An 18,085-nucleotide genomic window follows, 5' to 3' on the forward strand; every position below is an offset into this window, starting at 1 on the left:
ATACCTATATACATATGCTCCTTGTTCAGGTCTATGATATTGTAGAGACGGAATGGTATAATATATTAAATCATTAAAGGGGTATTCCCATCTACATGATCCTATCCCAATATGTGGAAGGTGTAATAATATTAGCAAATCTCTCCAATTAGAAGTGTAGTATAGTTCTCCTGATATAGCCATGTCTTTTACCTCATGTGCAGGGCATTGCAGCTTAGATGTCCATATCACATATAGTGTCAGTTTTTTTTGGTCGTAACCATGGATACATAAGCTACTATAATGCCCTGCACATGAGGTAAGAGACATGGCTATATCAGGAGAACAATACTACATTTCTAATAGGAGATATTTACTAATATTATTATTATTACACCTACTACATATTGGGAAAGGATCTTGGAGAAGGGAATATCCCTTTAAATCTTATAATGGTTGCCTCACATGAAAGGCTCAGCTGCTGTGCCATTTTCCGCAGGTGCCGCCATGCTGCCATCGCGTCCTATTTCGGGGATGAGAAGCCGCTGTGTAACAAATGCTGTGACTGCTGTAAGAATCCACGTGCGGTTAAACAGCAGGTTGAGCATCTAGAAGGATTGCAGCAGAATGGAAGAGGTAGAACCTGCATCCAACAGCCTGGCGGCCCATCCGGACTGTTCGGATATGACCGAGACCTTTATGAAGGGGGCAGGAAAGGGTATGGGTTTGCCAGGTGAGTGCACTGGTGAAAGGGGAGCCATATAACTGTTTAATACCATGACCGAGCTGTATTGGCACTTTATCAGGCGCTTATTAGACTACTGTTCCCCAACTAAGAGCTAATACGGACGCGTAACATGACTTCCCTTTACTCCTAAAAGATGCAGATGGTATTGATTCAGAAGATGGGGACTCAAATTTTTAACAGGTTCCCTGTTTGTGTGCAGGCAATCATGCCCCTTTGTGGGGACCACACTCATAACGGTGCCTCTTACTCACCCATAAAATTACATGTAGCCAAAACTAAAGGCACATTATCCTTTTTGCAGATGTAGTAGAGGTCATTTGCAGTCCTATGTAACACCACAGATAACAGTGATAACTTTTAGTACAGATAATGTAATACATGTCACCTGCAGTCCTATGTAATACCACAGATAACGGTGATAACATTGAGTACAGATAATGTAGTAGTTGTCACCTGCAGTCCTATAAAACACTCCAAATAACAGTGGTAAAGTTGAGTACAGATAATGTAGATGTCACCTGCAGTCCTATGTAACACCACAGATAATTGTCATAATGTTGGGTACAGATAATGTAGTAGAAATTATCTACAGTCCTATGTAGGACCATAGATAACCTAGTGATAACGCCGAGTACAGATTATGTATTAGATGTCACCTCCAGTCCTATGTAACACCACAGATAACAGTGGTAGCATTGGGTACAGATAATGTAGTAGATGTTACCTGCAGTCCTATGTAACACCACAGATAATTGTCGTAGCATTGGGTACAGATAATGTAGTAGATGTCACCTGCAGTCCTACAGTTAGGTCCAGAAATATTTGGACAGTGACACAATTTTCGCGAGTTGGGCTCTGCATGCCACCACATTGGATTTGAAATGAAACCTCTACAACAGAATTCAAGTGCAGATTGTAACGTTTAATTTGAAGGTTTGAACAAAAATATCTGATAGAAATTGTTGGAATTGTACACATTTCTTTACAAACACTCCACATTTTAGGAGGTCAAAAGTAATTGGACAAATAAACCAAACCCAAACAAAATATTTTTATTTTCAATATTTTGTTGCGAATCCTTTGGAGGCAATCACTGCCTTAAGTCTGGAACCCATGGACATCACCAAACGCTTAGTTTCCTCCTTCTTAATGCTTTGCCAGGCCTTTACAGCCGCAGCCTTCAGGTCTTGCTTGTTTGTGGGTCTTTCCGTCTTAAGTCTGGATTTGAGCAAGTGAAATGCATGCTCAATTGGGTTAAGATCTGGTGATTGACTTGGCCATTGCAGAATGTTCCACTTTTTTGCACTCATGAACTCCTGGGTAGCTTTGGCTGTATGCTTGGGGTCATTGTCCATCTGTACTATGAAGCGCCGTCCGATCAACTTTGCGGCATTTGGCTGAATCTGGGCTGAAAGTATATCCCGGTACACTTCAGAATTCATCCGGCTACTCTTGTCTGCTGTTATGTCATCAATAAACACAAGTGACCCAGTGCCATTGAAAACCATGCATGCCCATGCCATCAATTTGCCTCCACCATGTTTTACAGAGGATGTGGTGTGCCTTGGATCATGTGCCGTTCCCTTTCTTCTCCAAACTTTTTTCTTCCCATCATTCTGGTACAGGTTGATCTTTGTCTCATCTGTCCATAGAATACTTTTCCAGAACTGAGCTGGCTTCATGAGGTGTTTTTCAGCAAATTTAACTCTGGCCTGTCTATTTTTGGAATTGATGAATGGTTTGCATCTAGATGTGAACCCTTTGTATTTACTTTCATGGAGTCTTCTCTTTACTGTTGACTTAGAGACAGATACACCTACTTCACTGAGAGTGTTCTGGACTTCAGTTGATGTTGTGAACAGGTTCTTCTTCACCAAAGAAAGTATGCGGCGATCATCCACCACTGTTGTCATCCGTGGACGCCCAGGCCTTTTTGAGTTCCCAAGCTCACCAGTCAATTCCTTTTTTCTCAGAATGTACCTGACTGTTGATTTTGCTACTCCAAGCATGTTTGCTATCTCTCTGATGGATTTTTTCTTTTTTTTCAGCCTCAGGATGTTCTGCTTCACCTCAATTGAGAGTTCCTTAGACCGCATGTTGTCTGGTCACAGCAACAGCTTCCAAATGCAAAACCACACACCTGTAATCAACCCCAGACCTTTTAACTACTTCATTGATTACAGGTTAATGAGGGAGACACCTTCAGAGTTAATTGCAGCCCTTAGAGTCCCTTGTCCAATTACTTTTGGTCCCTTGAAAAAGAGGAGGCTATGCATTACAGAGCTATGATTCCTAAACCCTTTCTCCGATTTGGATGTGAAAACTCTCATATTGCAGCTGGGAGTGTGCACTTTCAGCCCATATTATATATATAATTGTATTTCTGAACATGTTTTTGTAAACAGATAAAATAACAAAACTTGTGTCACTGTCCAAATATTTCTGGACCTAACTGTATGTAACACCACAGATAATTGTCATAATGTTGGGTACAGATAATGTAGTAGAAATTATCTACAGTCCTATGTAGGACCAGAGATAACCTAGTGATAACGCCGAGTACAGATAATGTGGTAGATGTCACCTGCAGTCCTGTGACCCACAGCTGACATTCTGTCTCATCGTGGTCATTTACTTCAGTTTCTTGTATGTTCGGCCCACATCTCCTGAATGTAACACACATATCTTTGGCTCCCCGCTGGTCCAATACCTTGACCTATTTTTAACCCACCTGTACACAAGCAATATAGTGCTATAACCATCCAAATTACCCAAGTAAGAATAATGCCCACCTGATGCCCTACCTAATAAAAGTATCTTCCTTCTGAGCCCCCGGCAGTAAGTGTTTGCTCTGTGCATGCCCATGGGATTAGTACCCCTTTCTGCCTCCACACAGTAATGGTGTCCCCTCTGTGCCTCCACGTAGTAATTGTGTTCGTTCTATCCCTTCACATGGTAATAGTGTCCCTTTTCGCGTCCACATGCTAATATTGGCCCAATACTCTAACTGAAATATCGCTCCAACGCCGAATGTTGCCATTTTTTTTGTCCCCGACATGATAATAGTGCCCTACCATCCCCCATGCCTTCCTCTTACCAAACGTTTGCAACCCATGCAAGAGCCTTCAAGGAGGCAGAGGAGGACAAGAGCTAAGTGTAGATGAATGCTCTTCTGCCTCCAACCCCCCAAATCACATGTGGGCTTTATCTTGTTCTGCTGTTCTGTGGCCCCTGCCTTCTCAGAATCAGTGGGGGCCCCAGATGTCGGGCACCCTCCAATCATACAGGGGAGGAATATGTTAGTAGTACACGGTGGGAATCTCCCTTTGATAATATCACCCTATCCTTGTTATATACAGGCATGATGAAGATTCTGATGGAGGTGGAGGGAATGAGGACTCTACGGAAAATCGCAAGCAAGAATGGAACAGCTTTTACCAGAAGCAGATGAATTTGAGAAAAGTGAGCATGAAAGGCTAAGCTCTCCAATACCAGGATAGTAGCACACAGTAACGATATTTCATGGGCTGTTCTTTTCTTTCACAGAGTAAAGAGCTGGGGGAGTTTATTCTACCAAGTACGTTTCCATTATTGAACTACTCCCTTCTATGTGCAGAGCGGAGAGCTCCTCCACTGGACCTGGACTTTTTCTTTTGACTTACGTGAAAGTTCATTCTTATTTATGTCCAGCATGTAATGCTACATGTCCCTTGATGAAGTGATCACTGCTTGGGTTTAGTTTTTGAAATGATTTTTTTTTTTAAAAAAAAATATTTCAGTAGCTTTCTTGATGGTGGTTTCAGGATTGTGTTTTCTTTTGTTTTTAAACTACCTTATTTTTCGTTTTATAAAATAGGAAAAAATAATTTTTAAAGTTAAAATGAGGGTCTGTCTTATAATCCTAGTGCGTCTTATAATATCTCGCCATGGGGGAACGGCGGCGGCTCAGGAAGGTAACAGGAGGCAGGGTCGGCGATGCTGCGGGCTCAGAGTAGGGAGTTTCGCGGCTTAGGAAGGTCACTGGACGGAGGGTCGGCGATGCTGCGGGCTCAGAGGAGGGAGTGTCGCAGCTCAGGAGGGTCAGTGGACGGAGGGTCGGCGATGCTGCGGGCTCAGAGGAGGGAGTGTCACAGCTTAGGAGGGTCAGTGGACGGAGGGTCGGCAATGCTGCGGGCTCAGAGGAGGGAGTGTCACAGCTTAGGAGGGTCAGTGGACGGAGGGTCGGCGATGCTGCGGGCTCAGAGGAGGGAGTGTCACAGCTTAGGAGGGTCAGTGGACGGAGGGTCGGCGATGCTGCTGGCTCAGAGTAGGGATTGTTACGGCTTAGGAGGGTAAGTCGACGGAGGGTCATCAATGCTGCAGGCTTGGGGGTGTCATGGCGGTAGGCACCATTGATCTGGCAGCAGACTGTGGGCTCCATTGAATTGCCCGCGGTTGACGAGATGGACTGACCACTGAAGCGGCGTGTTCGCAGATACGAATCCACGGCCATTTTCTTGAAGTCCGTTGCGTCAATCTGCGCAAGAACTGTCTCCGCGGCCATTTCTCCGAAGTCCATCGCGTCAACTGTGCGCGATTCAATAGAACCCACGGCCCGCTGTCAAATCAGTGGCACCCACCGCATCACTGACCCTCCTCCCTTCCTCCTGTGACCCCGCTCCACCACCGCCGCTCCGGTAAACCATATCCAGATTATAAGACACACCCCCATTTTACCCCCAGTTTTGGGGGAAAAAAATGCATTTTATAATCCAGAAAATACGGTATATAAAGTAACAAAAAGAAAATCGTGAATTGGAAACAAAGTTAAAATGATTAAAAATGAGGTGATGCTTTTATGTCAATAGCCCACATGATAGGATTATAATCATTGCATATGAGGACTGTTTCGGACAGTGGAGTAATGCATTGTCCTGTATCTTTTTTTTGTGGGAATAGGTGGGGACTGTCCACTTAAAGATGGCACTAATGACAAAATACCCAAACTTACTGTTAAGGTAGGAATTGAAAATGAGATATTACAATTTGCTGTGTATGCTCCTCATTACGTATTAAGCATTAGGAAGAAAATGGAGCCAGCGTCCAAAATTAAATAAAGCCTGGACTCTATTTCTTCAAGTTAAAAATATGTAACCGGTAAGAGTCCACAGACTGATGATGTAAATATCGCTCACGCGTTTCAGGCTCCGCTGGCTCTTCATCATAGCATAAATACAAATAGGAACACAGTGATTTAAAAACCTTCCAAACAGAAGTCACATGGTTCACACTGATTAATCCATTATTTCCACCTGATTGGTAGATTATTAAGATTAAGTGTTCATTTTTTTCATTCATGAATTTGTTCAAATATATATATATATATATATATTCAAATATATATTTTAGGATCGCTACTTCCAATAGGTGGCGCTGTGCTAGAGTTTGTCTCCTTTACTGGAGAGACGATTCAAATATACCATATTATCAAGAAATATGTAGCAGTTCTTTGTAATTATCTAGACTTCAGATGTGTACTAACACCAGGGGTTACATTTGTAGAAGGTAAGACCCCCACAATTGGCCACTACTATCCCCAGCTTATGCACAGAGTTTAGAATAACTTCTCCAACATGACTGCATTATATAGGTTGTTACTGGTGTGGCCACCTGCCATGTAAATGTTGGCAAGTCATGTCAGTTTAGCAAATATAGACAATAGGCAATACATAAACTGCAACTCAAAATGTGTTTTATTTAGTAACATGCACCAGCTGTCAGATCTAATATGTGGGATGTACGTCTTGTTCTTTAAAAATGAGACTCGGGAGACAATTTCCTGACCTGAGTAAAACCGGGATGGCCGTATCGACAGTTTCTTCTCGTTTTGCAAATATTTATCCAAGTAAGTATTCACATGTTAAAGAGAACCAACCAGCAGGATTTTCATATATAAAGTAAAGGCAGGGCCATACAGGCAGTAAAATGCTGAATCCAGGTATACCTGTTGTAGAAAGATGGGGTGATTGGTTACTGATATATCTTTAATCAAAGTTGCAGAAATGCACCGCACTTTAATATGTGCAACGGGGGCGGGTCTTTGTGGGTCCGGTCCTCAGTGTGTATTCCTCCTCCTGCATCCTCTATGGCGTTCCCCCTTTTCTTTATTTAAATTTCACACTCAGCCACCATTGCTGTTGGTGTCGGCGCGTGCGCGTTACTGTAGTGATGATGTCTTCATTAAAATAGCGCCAAAGTCCACATATTCGTGTACCACAGTCTTCAGCACCATTTTTTTTAAGACACTGCGGAAAAGACTATTTCTGTTTTACATCTGCGCACTGCCTTTTACTTTATATAGCAAAATCCTGATGGTTCCCTTTAAATTAAATACAAAGGGAACCAACCACCTATCAGGTACAGTTAATTAATTAATCAATGGTAGCATGCAACTTTTTTGGAAGGTTTTTTAAAGGGAACCTGTCACCAGATATGTCCCATATAATCTGCATCCTCCACCAGTGAGCTTTTTATATACAGCATTCCAGAATACTGTATATAAGAGCCCGGGCAGCTGTGTAGAACGTATAAAACACCTTTATAATATTCACCCCGGGGGCGGTCCAATGGGTGTCAGTGTTCTCGGTCCGGTGCCGCCTCTATTCTTGCGATCGCCGTCCTCCTTCTTTTCAGCCCCGTGTGGATCATGCATCCTGCGTCATCCACACAGAGGCCACTATTGTCTGTGCCCCTCCCTGAAATGAAGCGTCATCAGTGACACTCATTTCAGGGCCTGGGCTAGTCTCTGCTCTATTCAGCATGTGTGGGTTATCATTTCCATTGGTTTCTCAGTAGATTCTTGTCACTGTGCAGTACGCGCAGTGACAGTGCCCTCACTCGCCGGCTCCAATCAGAAGTGAGGAGCCGACAGGAGAACACATTGTCAGTGCGCGTTGTAGGAAAAAAACGAGCGTGCAGAAAACATCACCATCCCCGGAAGTAATGTCACTTGCAGGGGCAGCGCTGTTCTCTTCCCTCAGGGTATTCTTAGAACGCACACTGACAGTGCACACTCCTGCCGACTCGTCATTTCTGATCACTTTTTTATTTTTGTAGAAATGAGAGTTGGTCATAATAAGATTGATTGTTGCATTTTATTTTTATATTATGTGCCTGACAGATAATAGCTTTTTTCAAAAACCGCAAAAATTAGTTTTTCATGTTACTGCTGTGTCCAGACCTTTTATTTAGCTCTCAGCTCTTGTGCCATGACTATGAGTAGTGCATCTATATACATGTCTCCTTTAGGCTCGAGAGCACTGTTTGAAGATGCTTAAAGACGCTATAAGTAAAAACGTAGAGGACAGCAATACAGCAGATAGGTAAGAATATCTTCCCTTCTTTCATCTGTGAGCAGATTTTTGCTAGTTAATCTGAGAGCATCATAATGCAGGAGCATTATTACATGATTACAGGGATTTGTTGATTACTAGGCTGTGTTTTGCGGTTTCAAAACAATCAGTGTTTTATCAGCAGGAGATTATCACTAAAGGACATCTTGCTTCCTAGTCCAACCACACCCCCAACACTGATCAGCAGCTGTCACTATACAATGTACACAGAAAGCTGTGGTGTGGGTGGGTCTATAACAACAACTGAGCTCTGCTGCACCCAGTACACTAAGTGACACATCGCTAGAATCTGGGTCTCTGTCCCTACCTTATGCTGCTGTCAGATGGCATGACAAAAACAAACTGACAGATTCCCTTTAACTCCTTAGTGACCAAGCCCAATTTTTCAAATCTGATGTGTCAGTTTATTTGGTAATAACTAGTGATGAGCGAGCACTGCCATGCTCTGGTGCTCGGTACCCGAAAAGAGCAGGTCGGATGCACGGAAGGGCTCGACTCGAGTACCGAGTATAATGGAAGTCAACGGGAATCTCAAGCATTTTTCCAGAAGATTTTGCATTGACTTCCACTATACTTGGTAGTTGAGTCGAGCCTGTCCAAGCGTCCCAACTGCTTGTTTCGGGTAGCGAGCACCTGAGCATGTTAGAGCTCGCTCATCACTAGTAATAACTAATTTTTCTGTCTGTATTCAACCCAGGGTGGACGCCTCTTCTTTTGCTGTGGACATCGAATATGAGGTTTTCCGAAGCAGCAAAATGTCTAACCTATATAAAGCAGCAATATTAAAAAAGGTGAGTGTTAAGCCTGCTTTACACGTTACGATTAAGCATACGATATCGTATACGATCGTAACCGCCCCCATCGTATGTGCGGCACGTTCAATTTGTTGAACGTGTTGCACAAACGATTATTTGCTGTCACACATACTTACCCTTCCATACGACCTCGCTGTGGGCGGCGAACATTCACTTCCTGGAGTGGGAGGGACGTTCGGCGTCACAGCGACGTCACGCGGCAGCCGGCCAATAAAAGCGGAGGGGCGGAGATGAGCGGGACGTAAACATCCCGCCCACCTCCTTCCTTCCACATTGCCGGCGGGAGCCGCGGGACGCAGGTAAGATCTGTTCATCATTCCCGGGCTGTCACACACTGCAATGTGTGCTACCTCAGGAACATTGAACAACCTCACGTTCAATTTTTAGCAATTGAACGACGTGCGTGCGATCAACGTTTTAACGTTCAATCTCAATCGCACGTAGCTGTCACACGCTACAATATAACTTACGATGCCGGCTGTGCGTCACTTACGACGTGACCCCGCCGACACATTGTAAGATACATTGTAGCGTGTAAAGCCCGCTTTAGAGAGGGGCTCTGTCACCGGATTTCACAATTCAAAATGCTGTTATTAAAGAGGAACAATCCGTTCTGAAACCAATGTAAAAAGTGACGCGAGGTGAAAAGGTTGCTTTACACGCTGCGACATTGCTAACGATATATCGTCAGGGTCACGTCGTTAGTGACGACACATCCAGCGCCATTAGCGACATCGCAGTGTGTGACACCAAGAAGCGACGATCAACGAGCACAAAAGCGTCAAAAATCAATCGTTGACACGTCACTCCTTTTCATAATATCGTTGCTGCTGCAGTAACGATGTTGTTCGTCGTTCCTGCGGCATGACACATCGCTACATGTGACACCGCAGGAACGACGAACATCTCCTTACCTCCGTCCACCGGTAATGAGGAAGGAAGGAGGTGGGCGCGATGTTCCGCCCACTTATCTCCGCCCCTCCTCTGCTATTGGGCGGCCACTTAGTGACGCCGCAGTGACGTCGCTATGATGCCGAACGCACCTTCCCCTTGAAGGAGGGATTGTTCGGCGGTCACAGCGACGTCACTGAAAAGGTATGTGCGTGTGACGCTGCCGTAGCGATATTGTTCGCTACAGCAGCGAGCATCAAATGTCGCACGAACGATGGGGGCGGGTGCTATCGCTAGCGATGTCGCAGCGTGTAAAGCACCCTAAAGTCTAATGCTTTGCTCAAGTACATGTCATTAGCTACTGAAATAATTTCCCTCAGCATTACAGGGACACAGTTTTACAAGGTTTCTTTACCAGGATAAGTGCAAAATGTGGTGAGATTCTGTTTTTTGGGAGAAATCAAGTGTGAGAAGGGGGAGCTGATTCTATACATCATCCGAATGAAAAGATCGGTCAGGATTTGGCCTGTTTCGCCATTACTTGTCTGTAGAATATAATGGAAGAATGCATTCACCTGTGTTTCCCATAAATTCACCAAAAGCAGGGCACTAATGTGCAAAAGCAAATAAGATTTTAGGGCGTATAAAAAGATCGCTAAAACATCTCAATCACTATGTATTATCTCCCGTCTATAAATCACTTGTAAAACTTCATCTAAAATATGGGATCCAGTTTTCTTTTTTGTTTTATTGGGGGACATAGGAGTTCATGGGTACTATGCTGCTGACACTAAGCAAAAAAAACGTTAGCTCCTCCCTGGTAGCTAACACCCTCTGATTGGCACACAGGAATCCAGTTCAATATTAATGTCCGTAGGAGGCAGACACGGGACTGTTCTCAGCCCCTTAGGTTTGTATGTTTTAATCTTGTCCTATTGTTCTCCCTTCTTTTTGACCATCTACTTTGGCACTCCACAACCTGGATCTGGTCAGGGCCCTCAAAATCTACGTCTTGAGGACAGCCCTCTTCCGGCGTTCGAACTCCTTATTTGTTCTCCCTGTCCGGTCATCGTAGGGGATCTTCCAGCTTCCAAATCTACAATTTCTCGCTGGATTCGTTCTGCTATCCTGGAAGCATATCATGTTAGGGACAGAGCGCTTCCTCACTGGGTTACTGTTCATTCCACTCGAGCAGTGGACCTCCTGGGCAGTTTGCCATCAGGCTCCGGCTTTGCAGCTCTGCAAAGTCACTGCTTGGTCATCCATTCATACCTTTACCAAGTTTTACAGGATTCACACCTTCGCCTCGTCGGATGCGAGGCTTTGTAGACGGATCCTGCAGGCTTCAGTGGCCCGAAACCTGACTTGAAGGCGCTATTCTGTGCCCACCCCTAGTGACTGCTTTTGTATGTCCCATGGTTTCCTGTGTCCCCCAATGAAGCGAAAAAGAAAAGTAGATTTTGCGTATTCACTGAAAAATCTTCTTGGAGCCTTCATTGGGGGACACAGCACTCGCCCTTGTGTTATTTTTTCATTCTTTTCTGTTTGCTTCTCCTACTGCTTTCTCACTGACTGGATTCCTGTGTGCCAGTCGGAGGGTGTATACTACCAGGGAGGAGCTAACCTTTTTTTTGTTTAGTGTTAGCCTCCTAGTGGCAGCAACATACTACCCATAGTCTCCTGTGTTCCCCAATAAAGGCTCCAAGAAAGAGATTTTACAGGAGTACCCAAAATCTACTTTTGGGCGCCACAGTTTCAAACTTATATGAGTAGGTTCAAGGCAGTAACTAGATTATTACATGAGATGGAAGGCCTCTCCTATACAGAGAGAGTAGATAAGTTGAGCTTGTTTTGCTTAGAAAAAGGAATGTCAGCAGCGACATTTACGTGTATGCATACATGTGTGGTGAATACAACGGACAGGCTGCCTTCCAAGGGCCAGGTGACATTATGTATGAAAGAAAGATGATTCTGGCAGCTAAACAGGAAAGGGTTCTTTACAGTTAGAGCAGTCAGACTGTGGAATGCCCTACCACAAGAGGTAGTAATGGCAGATACTATAACAGCATTTATAAGAGGCTTGATTGTGTGTTATAAATATTCTTGCAATGTATAACTGTTGAAGAAAAGTTGACTTTGATGGATTTATGTCTTTTTTTTTTCTTTCTTTTTTTTTTTTCTTCCAACCTATGGTAATCTTAATCTGAATTAATTCACCAATTTACACCAAGAGCCAGTGAATCGGGAAACTTGGGGAAAAAATTTTCATCACCTTCAGCCAGAGACCTGAACTTTTTCTACATGCAGAATATTGTTATACTGTATATCAGCTGTGTAGTAAAATTAGGCTGCTTTTAAAAGGTTACTCCACAAGTTTAACTACGTGTAAAAGATTAATCTACTAGTGAAGAACATAACTTGTGGAGAGTTAATCTAGGGGATAACAGATTATTCAGAAATAGAGTAACATCAATTATGTACTTGCAGATCCAAAACTCCCTTATTAGCAATAATAAAAGAACAACATTTTATTTAAACAATATTAAAAATAACCCACAAGAATAAGGTGATGCTTAGTGCAAAATAAAAGATGACTTGTGCAAAAAAACAGTGCGACACAATAGTAGAGCAAGGTGGGTAAACAATGCAACCTAAAAGAATATAGGTGGGAAATTGGAAACAGGGGTACCATTTACTGTCCCCTAATTCTTACCTTACCTGCCAGTGGAGGTTGGCATCCTAGGTAGCCGCAGGCTGACCCTGGGGCTTTCCTTTGCTCCCTAAAGTGAACAACAGTTTAAACTAACAATAATAAATTGAATATGAAAAATAAAATGAAAAGTAAGATTTTAAGTAAGATGTGTGTTTTGGATCATTGTCATGTTGGAAAAGTGTACATCCACCAAGGGCACGATATGATGTGACATCTTCTTTTTCAATATAGAGCAGTACATGTGTGGCTTCTTGACAACATCAATAAAATATAGCTCCCCGACACTAGGAGCCCCATAAGGTCAGTGACCCCACCATGTTACACTGTAGGCACTGTGCATTTTTCTAAATGCATGGTGCCTACCGTGAAACATTGGGGTGACAGTGTTATGTGGGGCTGTATGAGTGCTCCTGGTGCTTCACTGATGGTAACCTGAAGTCACAAATGTATTGCTCTATATTGAAAGACAAGATGATCACATCACTTTCTGCCTAGGTAGAAGTGTACTTTTCCACCATGACTATCATCCAAAACGCACATCTGTTGCATTTCTGAAGAACAGGTTGAAAGTGATTCAGAGGCCAAGTGTGTCTCCTTATCTGAACCCAATCAAATCCATATTTCATAGTTACATAAGTTGAAAAAAAAAAAGACCTAGGTCCATTTAGTTCAACCTTCCTCCACCAATTATACAAGGTGATCATCATGCTCCATCCAACATCCAAGCTCTAACAGACAATATTGAAATATGGAAAATGATATTGCAGTATGTCACCAACTTGTTAACTCCATGCCTAGAACACTGGGTGCTGTCTTTAAAAATCATAGAGGTCATACAAAATACTAGATGTAGTAGTTTTTGATGTGGGATGTATTCAGTTTTGCATCAACTAAATTGAATAGTTGAATAAAACTGAAGATTCTGTAATAAGTTATTTTATTAACCTTACATGTTGTGGGTTAAACAATTTTTCTATAAGACTTAAGGCCCTGTCACACACAGAGATAAATCTGTGGCAAATCTGTGGCAAATCTGTGGCAGATCTGTGGTTGTAGTGAAATTGTGGACAATCAGTGGCAGGTTTGTGGCGGTGTACAAATGGAACAATATGTCCATGATTTCTCTGCAACCACAGATCTGCCAAAGATTTATCTCTGTGTGTGACGGGGCCTTTAGTCTAATCAAAATGTTGGACATTGTTGTATTCACTGAGATATTGATTAAAATCTTACTTTTCATTTATCCTGTGCACTGTAGCTGTTTCCATAGGGTTTATTTGAGTTTCTCCCTACATCACACTGAGGAGATGGCTTTGACTGGGTTTACTTCTGTATCTGCTTTCTCTATTCTCCTTCCACTTCTGCTTCAAAATATACAGTAATGTAGTTTACATTGCTTCCTTTAAAATGATATCCAAAATTAAGCAACACCGCAGCATGGATCTCCCCAAAAATTACATGATGCACCAGCTCCCCCTTAGTGTAAACGCCAAATTTAACAGCAGGAAGTCTCACAAACCTGCTAATATATTGAGACTATGGAGAGCCCAAAATTCATCCAACTACAGTCTCACACGCTTAAATGTATAGATGGACTCATAAAATGCTAATTTTAATGTCTGTCAGGAATTATTTTAAAAAAGCATTAAACAACTTCATTGTAATTGTAGTCTTGGCACTTCTAAGAGACCGATGTTTAATACTGTACCCAGCTTGGATTGTGTAATTTGGTGTCAGATTCTCTTAAAAACTGAGTGAGAGTAAGTAGGTGGGTGAGTGACAGTTGTCATCATAGAACCTCGTCCTTGAAAATAGAGTAGCCGTGTCTCGAGTGTTCATTTTCATTTTTTTACTCCCTAGATTTTGATTTTGGGGAAGTGTAATGTAATTGGCTCTGGGAAATGGCACCACTTTTGTTTACGCAGACTTTTTGTACCACCATTTTCGAGTGTAATGATACTTTTGATAGCCCCCACCTCTCCATAGACTAGCTGAAGCTATATGCTCAGTTATTAACTCTATTAATGGGAATCTAGAATCAATAGGGCGGATAAATAAGTCTTGTTAATTCTGTGTTGCTTTCATCTCAGGTTTCTGAGGTAAATAAGGCTTCTAAGGATGGAGAACCATATGTGCTCCATGGAACTTGTAACTCTACCCAGAAAATGGAGGCCAAAGTGGATGCAGTTGAAGATGGATTTGTCTCTTCCTCTCAGTTGCACACGGTGTGTTGGAGCACGAAAATCTAAATGACTGCTTTCTTTGTACATTATACATTGTATTAATATCAATTCTGCATTTTTTATTGTTTTGTGTTCAGTCCAAGCGTAAAAGAGTTGGGGCGCCATCACTCTTCCAAACCGCATCGAGTCTACTGCAGACTACCACTACCGATAACGAGGTACAATACAAATCGCCCATTCCTGGTTCCACCAAGCTAAGTGAATCTGCCAGTGCTAGTACATCTCCTGAAAAAACTGACAGTCCCAGTAAAAAGGTTAACAGCCCAAATAAGAAGACATATCAAAGCAAGAAGAAGCAAGAGCTGGCCTCTGCTGCTGCTAAAGACTCGCAGGACATTTCCAAGTTTTTCTCATTCCGGAATAAATCTGAAACCACCTCTAGTGCCAATAGTTTTGCAAAAACTGAGAGTCCAGCTCCTGACATTACCTCTTTTAGTGACGCTTGTGAAATCCATGAACCCTTCTCCTCGGACCCTCTTGATGGGCTCCAAGGTAAGAATAATAAAACTGATAAGGATAAGCAGGATCATAACAGAGAAAGTGACCTTGTCCCACCATCAGATGACAGTGATTTTTTTGTAGACCACTCAACAGACCAGACTTCAAACACAAAAAAGCTCATGGACACTTTGGCCCACAAATCTTTGACTATAGACATAGAAGCTGAAGATCTGCAACCATCAGAAACAGGTGCTATAGATTCCTTTATACTACCACCACAAAGAAAAGACCCTATTGAGGAGTCTCAGGAGCCATCACGAGGGGCTTCTGAGTTGGTTTCAGACTTTGCTCCTCAGCCTAGCAGGTAAGCTTGGTTGTCGTTTTATGAGAAACCACTTTATAGGAAGATATTTGAGACTTGTTAATGCTCAATCTGTTCCCTTCACACCATATCCAGATCTCCAGAATCTGAGAAGAAAGAATCAGAGCAGCAGGTTAGCAGTTTATGATTATTTGGGGAATATATGGGAATTGTAAACATTTGACTGCATATTCTACCACACTAGCAAGTTTACTATGTATATAAAATAGATGTATAATAGTATTGTGATGGTATTAACCCTTTCAAAGTCAAGGACGCATGTAATACTACACAACTTCAAATTTTGAACTGAAAAAAACACCATGAGCAAAAATTGCTGAATGATAGTAGATAATTTTATTTAATACAATATATTTTTAAAGTGCACAGTGCATACGATATTAAAAATAAAATACAAAGGACATAGTAAATGAGGATGAGGACAGACAGGCAATAAGACAAAATCTGCAATTAAAGTGCAAAACAGCTGCAGGCAAGTAAAATTGAACACGTGCAAATTCAAGGAGTATCCTCTTATTAGATGGAAATAGTAATAAAGGTCAGTACCAGTTGTATTGAAAAGAGAGGGAGATTATATTACAAAAATGATACAGAATCAGTTAAACAGGAGGAGGGGGACTGCGCTCAGAGTAATGGGCACAAAAATGGAGGTTGGAATAAATTAGATGTCAAAAGGGTATAATGACTGAGTTTAAAGGCAAAAATGAGATAAATCATTTATCAACCTCTGAGGAAAAGTTGTGTAATATGGCGCAATGTCCACAACCCAAATACCGCTGGTGGGACAAGGATAATGGTCTCACGAAATGATAGTACATCTGAGATGTAAATACAATAGAAAGGTACTATAGCAGAATAAAGGCCTCTTTATACGCTGCAATATCGTGACCAATATCGCTAGCGTGCGTACCCGCCCCCATCGGTTGTGCGACACCGGCAAATCGCTGCCCGTGACGCACAACATCGCGCGGACCCGTCACACTACTTACCTGCCTAGCGACGTCGCTGTGACCGGCGAACCACCTCCTTTCTAAGGGGGCGGTTCGTTCAGTGTCGCAGCAGAGGCACCGAACCGCCGCCCAATAGAAGCGGAGGGGTGGAGATGAGCGGGACGTAACATCCCGCCCACCTCCTTCTTCCCTCATTGCGGGCGGCCGCAGGTAAGGTGAGGTTCCTCGTTCCTGCGGTGTCACACATAGCGATGTGTGTTGCCGCAGGAGCGACAAACTACTTCATACACCGAGCAGCAGCGGTATTCGAGAATAGGAAGGCATGTCACCGATGAGCAATTTTGACAGTTTTTGCGACGATTCAGAATCGCCCATAGGTGTCACACGCAAAGATATCGCTAAAGCGACCGGATGTGCATCACAAATTCCGTGACTCCAACGAGATCGCTTGAGTGATGTCACAGCGTGTAAAGCGGCCTTAAATCAGCCAAAAAGAGGGAGCAAATTCTAATGGAAAAAGAAGATGCACAGTAAATAGGTGTAAAACCTCTGAGCTGGAGAGCACAGGTTAAGAACAGTTAAGGTGGCATTACTGTTAGGTTAAAGAGTGGGGAAAACCCCTAACAATTAAGATGGCATTACCGTTAAGTTGAAGAGTGGGGAAGACCCCTGACGTACATTTCGCGGCTTATGGCCGTAAAGCCAGCCGCTTCATCAAAGGGGAAGGTAAAAGGTCAACTTCAAATTTTTACTGCCACTAGAATACAAATCGTTTGTTTTTTTTAAAGCCAAAAATGTAGCTTTAAAAGGGAACAGGCAGGCAGAATCCCCTAATTCTGCCTGCCTGTTCCTTTTTATAGCTACATTTTTGGCTTTAAAAAGCAAAAGTTTTGTATTCTACATTTTTTGCTACAGGGCTCCTATGAATGCAAAGACATGAGTGTTATTTTCACAATGGTTCTCAAATGTACTTTCTGAAAATTGATGGTTTTGTGCATTGATGATTTTTCTTATAAAATATTTTTAGGTTTTATTTGGTTGAAAATTGTCTTGATATCCCATGCAGGATTGGGACTAATCTAAACTTTTTCAAGATTTTTATATCTCTTTATATTAATTTCTGGCAGAAATCTGTAGAACCAGCACGCAAGAGACAAAGAAAAGAAGATAAGTCATCCTCCATCTTGTCCAATGTTGAAAAGGGGAATAATGGGCAAGGAAAAAAGAAGGTGACATTTGACCCAAACCTCTGCCAAGAAGACAAAGAGGGCACAGCCAAAATTCTGCAGCCACCTGCGAATAAAGTGGTGACCCTGAAAGAGACAGCTGACATTGTGGTGAAATACTTGACCCCTTTCTTCCGAGATGGAAAATTTGCATCTAAAGTAAGTGTGGCTTTAAAAATTTGCTTCCTGTAGCTGGGTTAGAGCAAGCAAACGGACTATATATTGAGCTGCTCTGGGGTCAGGCTGTATAGAAACACTTTGTGTAGGCCTTGAACGTACAAACCCTCTCCCCCCCCAAAAAAAACT

General features: G+C 42.6%; 1 protein-coding gene across 3 annotated transcripts in view; it reads left to right on the top strand.

The window, feature by feature from the left end:
- Window positions 1-18,085, top strand: part of RECQL5 (RecQ like helicase 5) — a 156,776-nt gene that overhangs the window by 132,745 nt on the left and 5,946 nt on the right. For 2 of the 3 annotated variants that reach the window (XM_075349619.1, XM_075349620.1), the window contains exons 9-18: window positions 479-712; window positions 4,087-4,189; window positions 4,274-4,304; window positions 5,666-5,724; window positions 8,015-8,088; window positions 8,816-8,909; window positions 14,628-14,762; window positions 14,858-15,585; window positions 15,679-15,715; window positions 17,681-17,938. In XM_075349619.1, the coding sequence (XP_075205734.1) occupies window positions 479-712; window positions 4,087-4,189; window positions 4,274-4,304; window positions 5,666-5,724; window positions 8,015-8,088; window positions 8,816-8,909; window positions 14,628-14,762; window positions 14,858-15,585; window positions 15,679-15,715; window positions 17,681-17,938 (1,753 nt within the window). The remainder of the gene's footprint in view (window positions 1-478; window positions 713-4,086; window positions 4,190-4,273; window positions 4,305-5,665; window positions 5,725-8,014; window positions 8,089-8,815; window positions 8,910-14,627; window positions 14,763-14,857; window positions 15,586-15,678; window positions 15,716-17,680; window positions 17,939-18,085) is intronic. The other variant, XM_075349621.1, reaches the window with a different exon arrangement.

Source organism: Anomaloglossus baeobatrachus, chromosome 5 (assembly GCF_048569485.1).
Source record: "Anomaloglossus baeobatrachus isolate aAnoBae1 chromosome 5, aAnoBae1.hap1, whole genome shotgun sequence".
In the NCBI taxonomy this organism is placed as follows: domain Eukaryota; kingdom Metazoa; phylum Chordata; class Amphibia; order Anura; family Aromobatidae; genus Anomaloglossus; species Anomaloglossus baeobatrachus.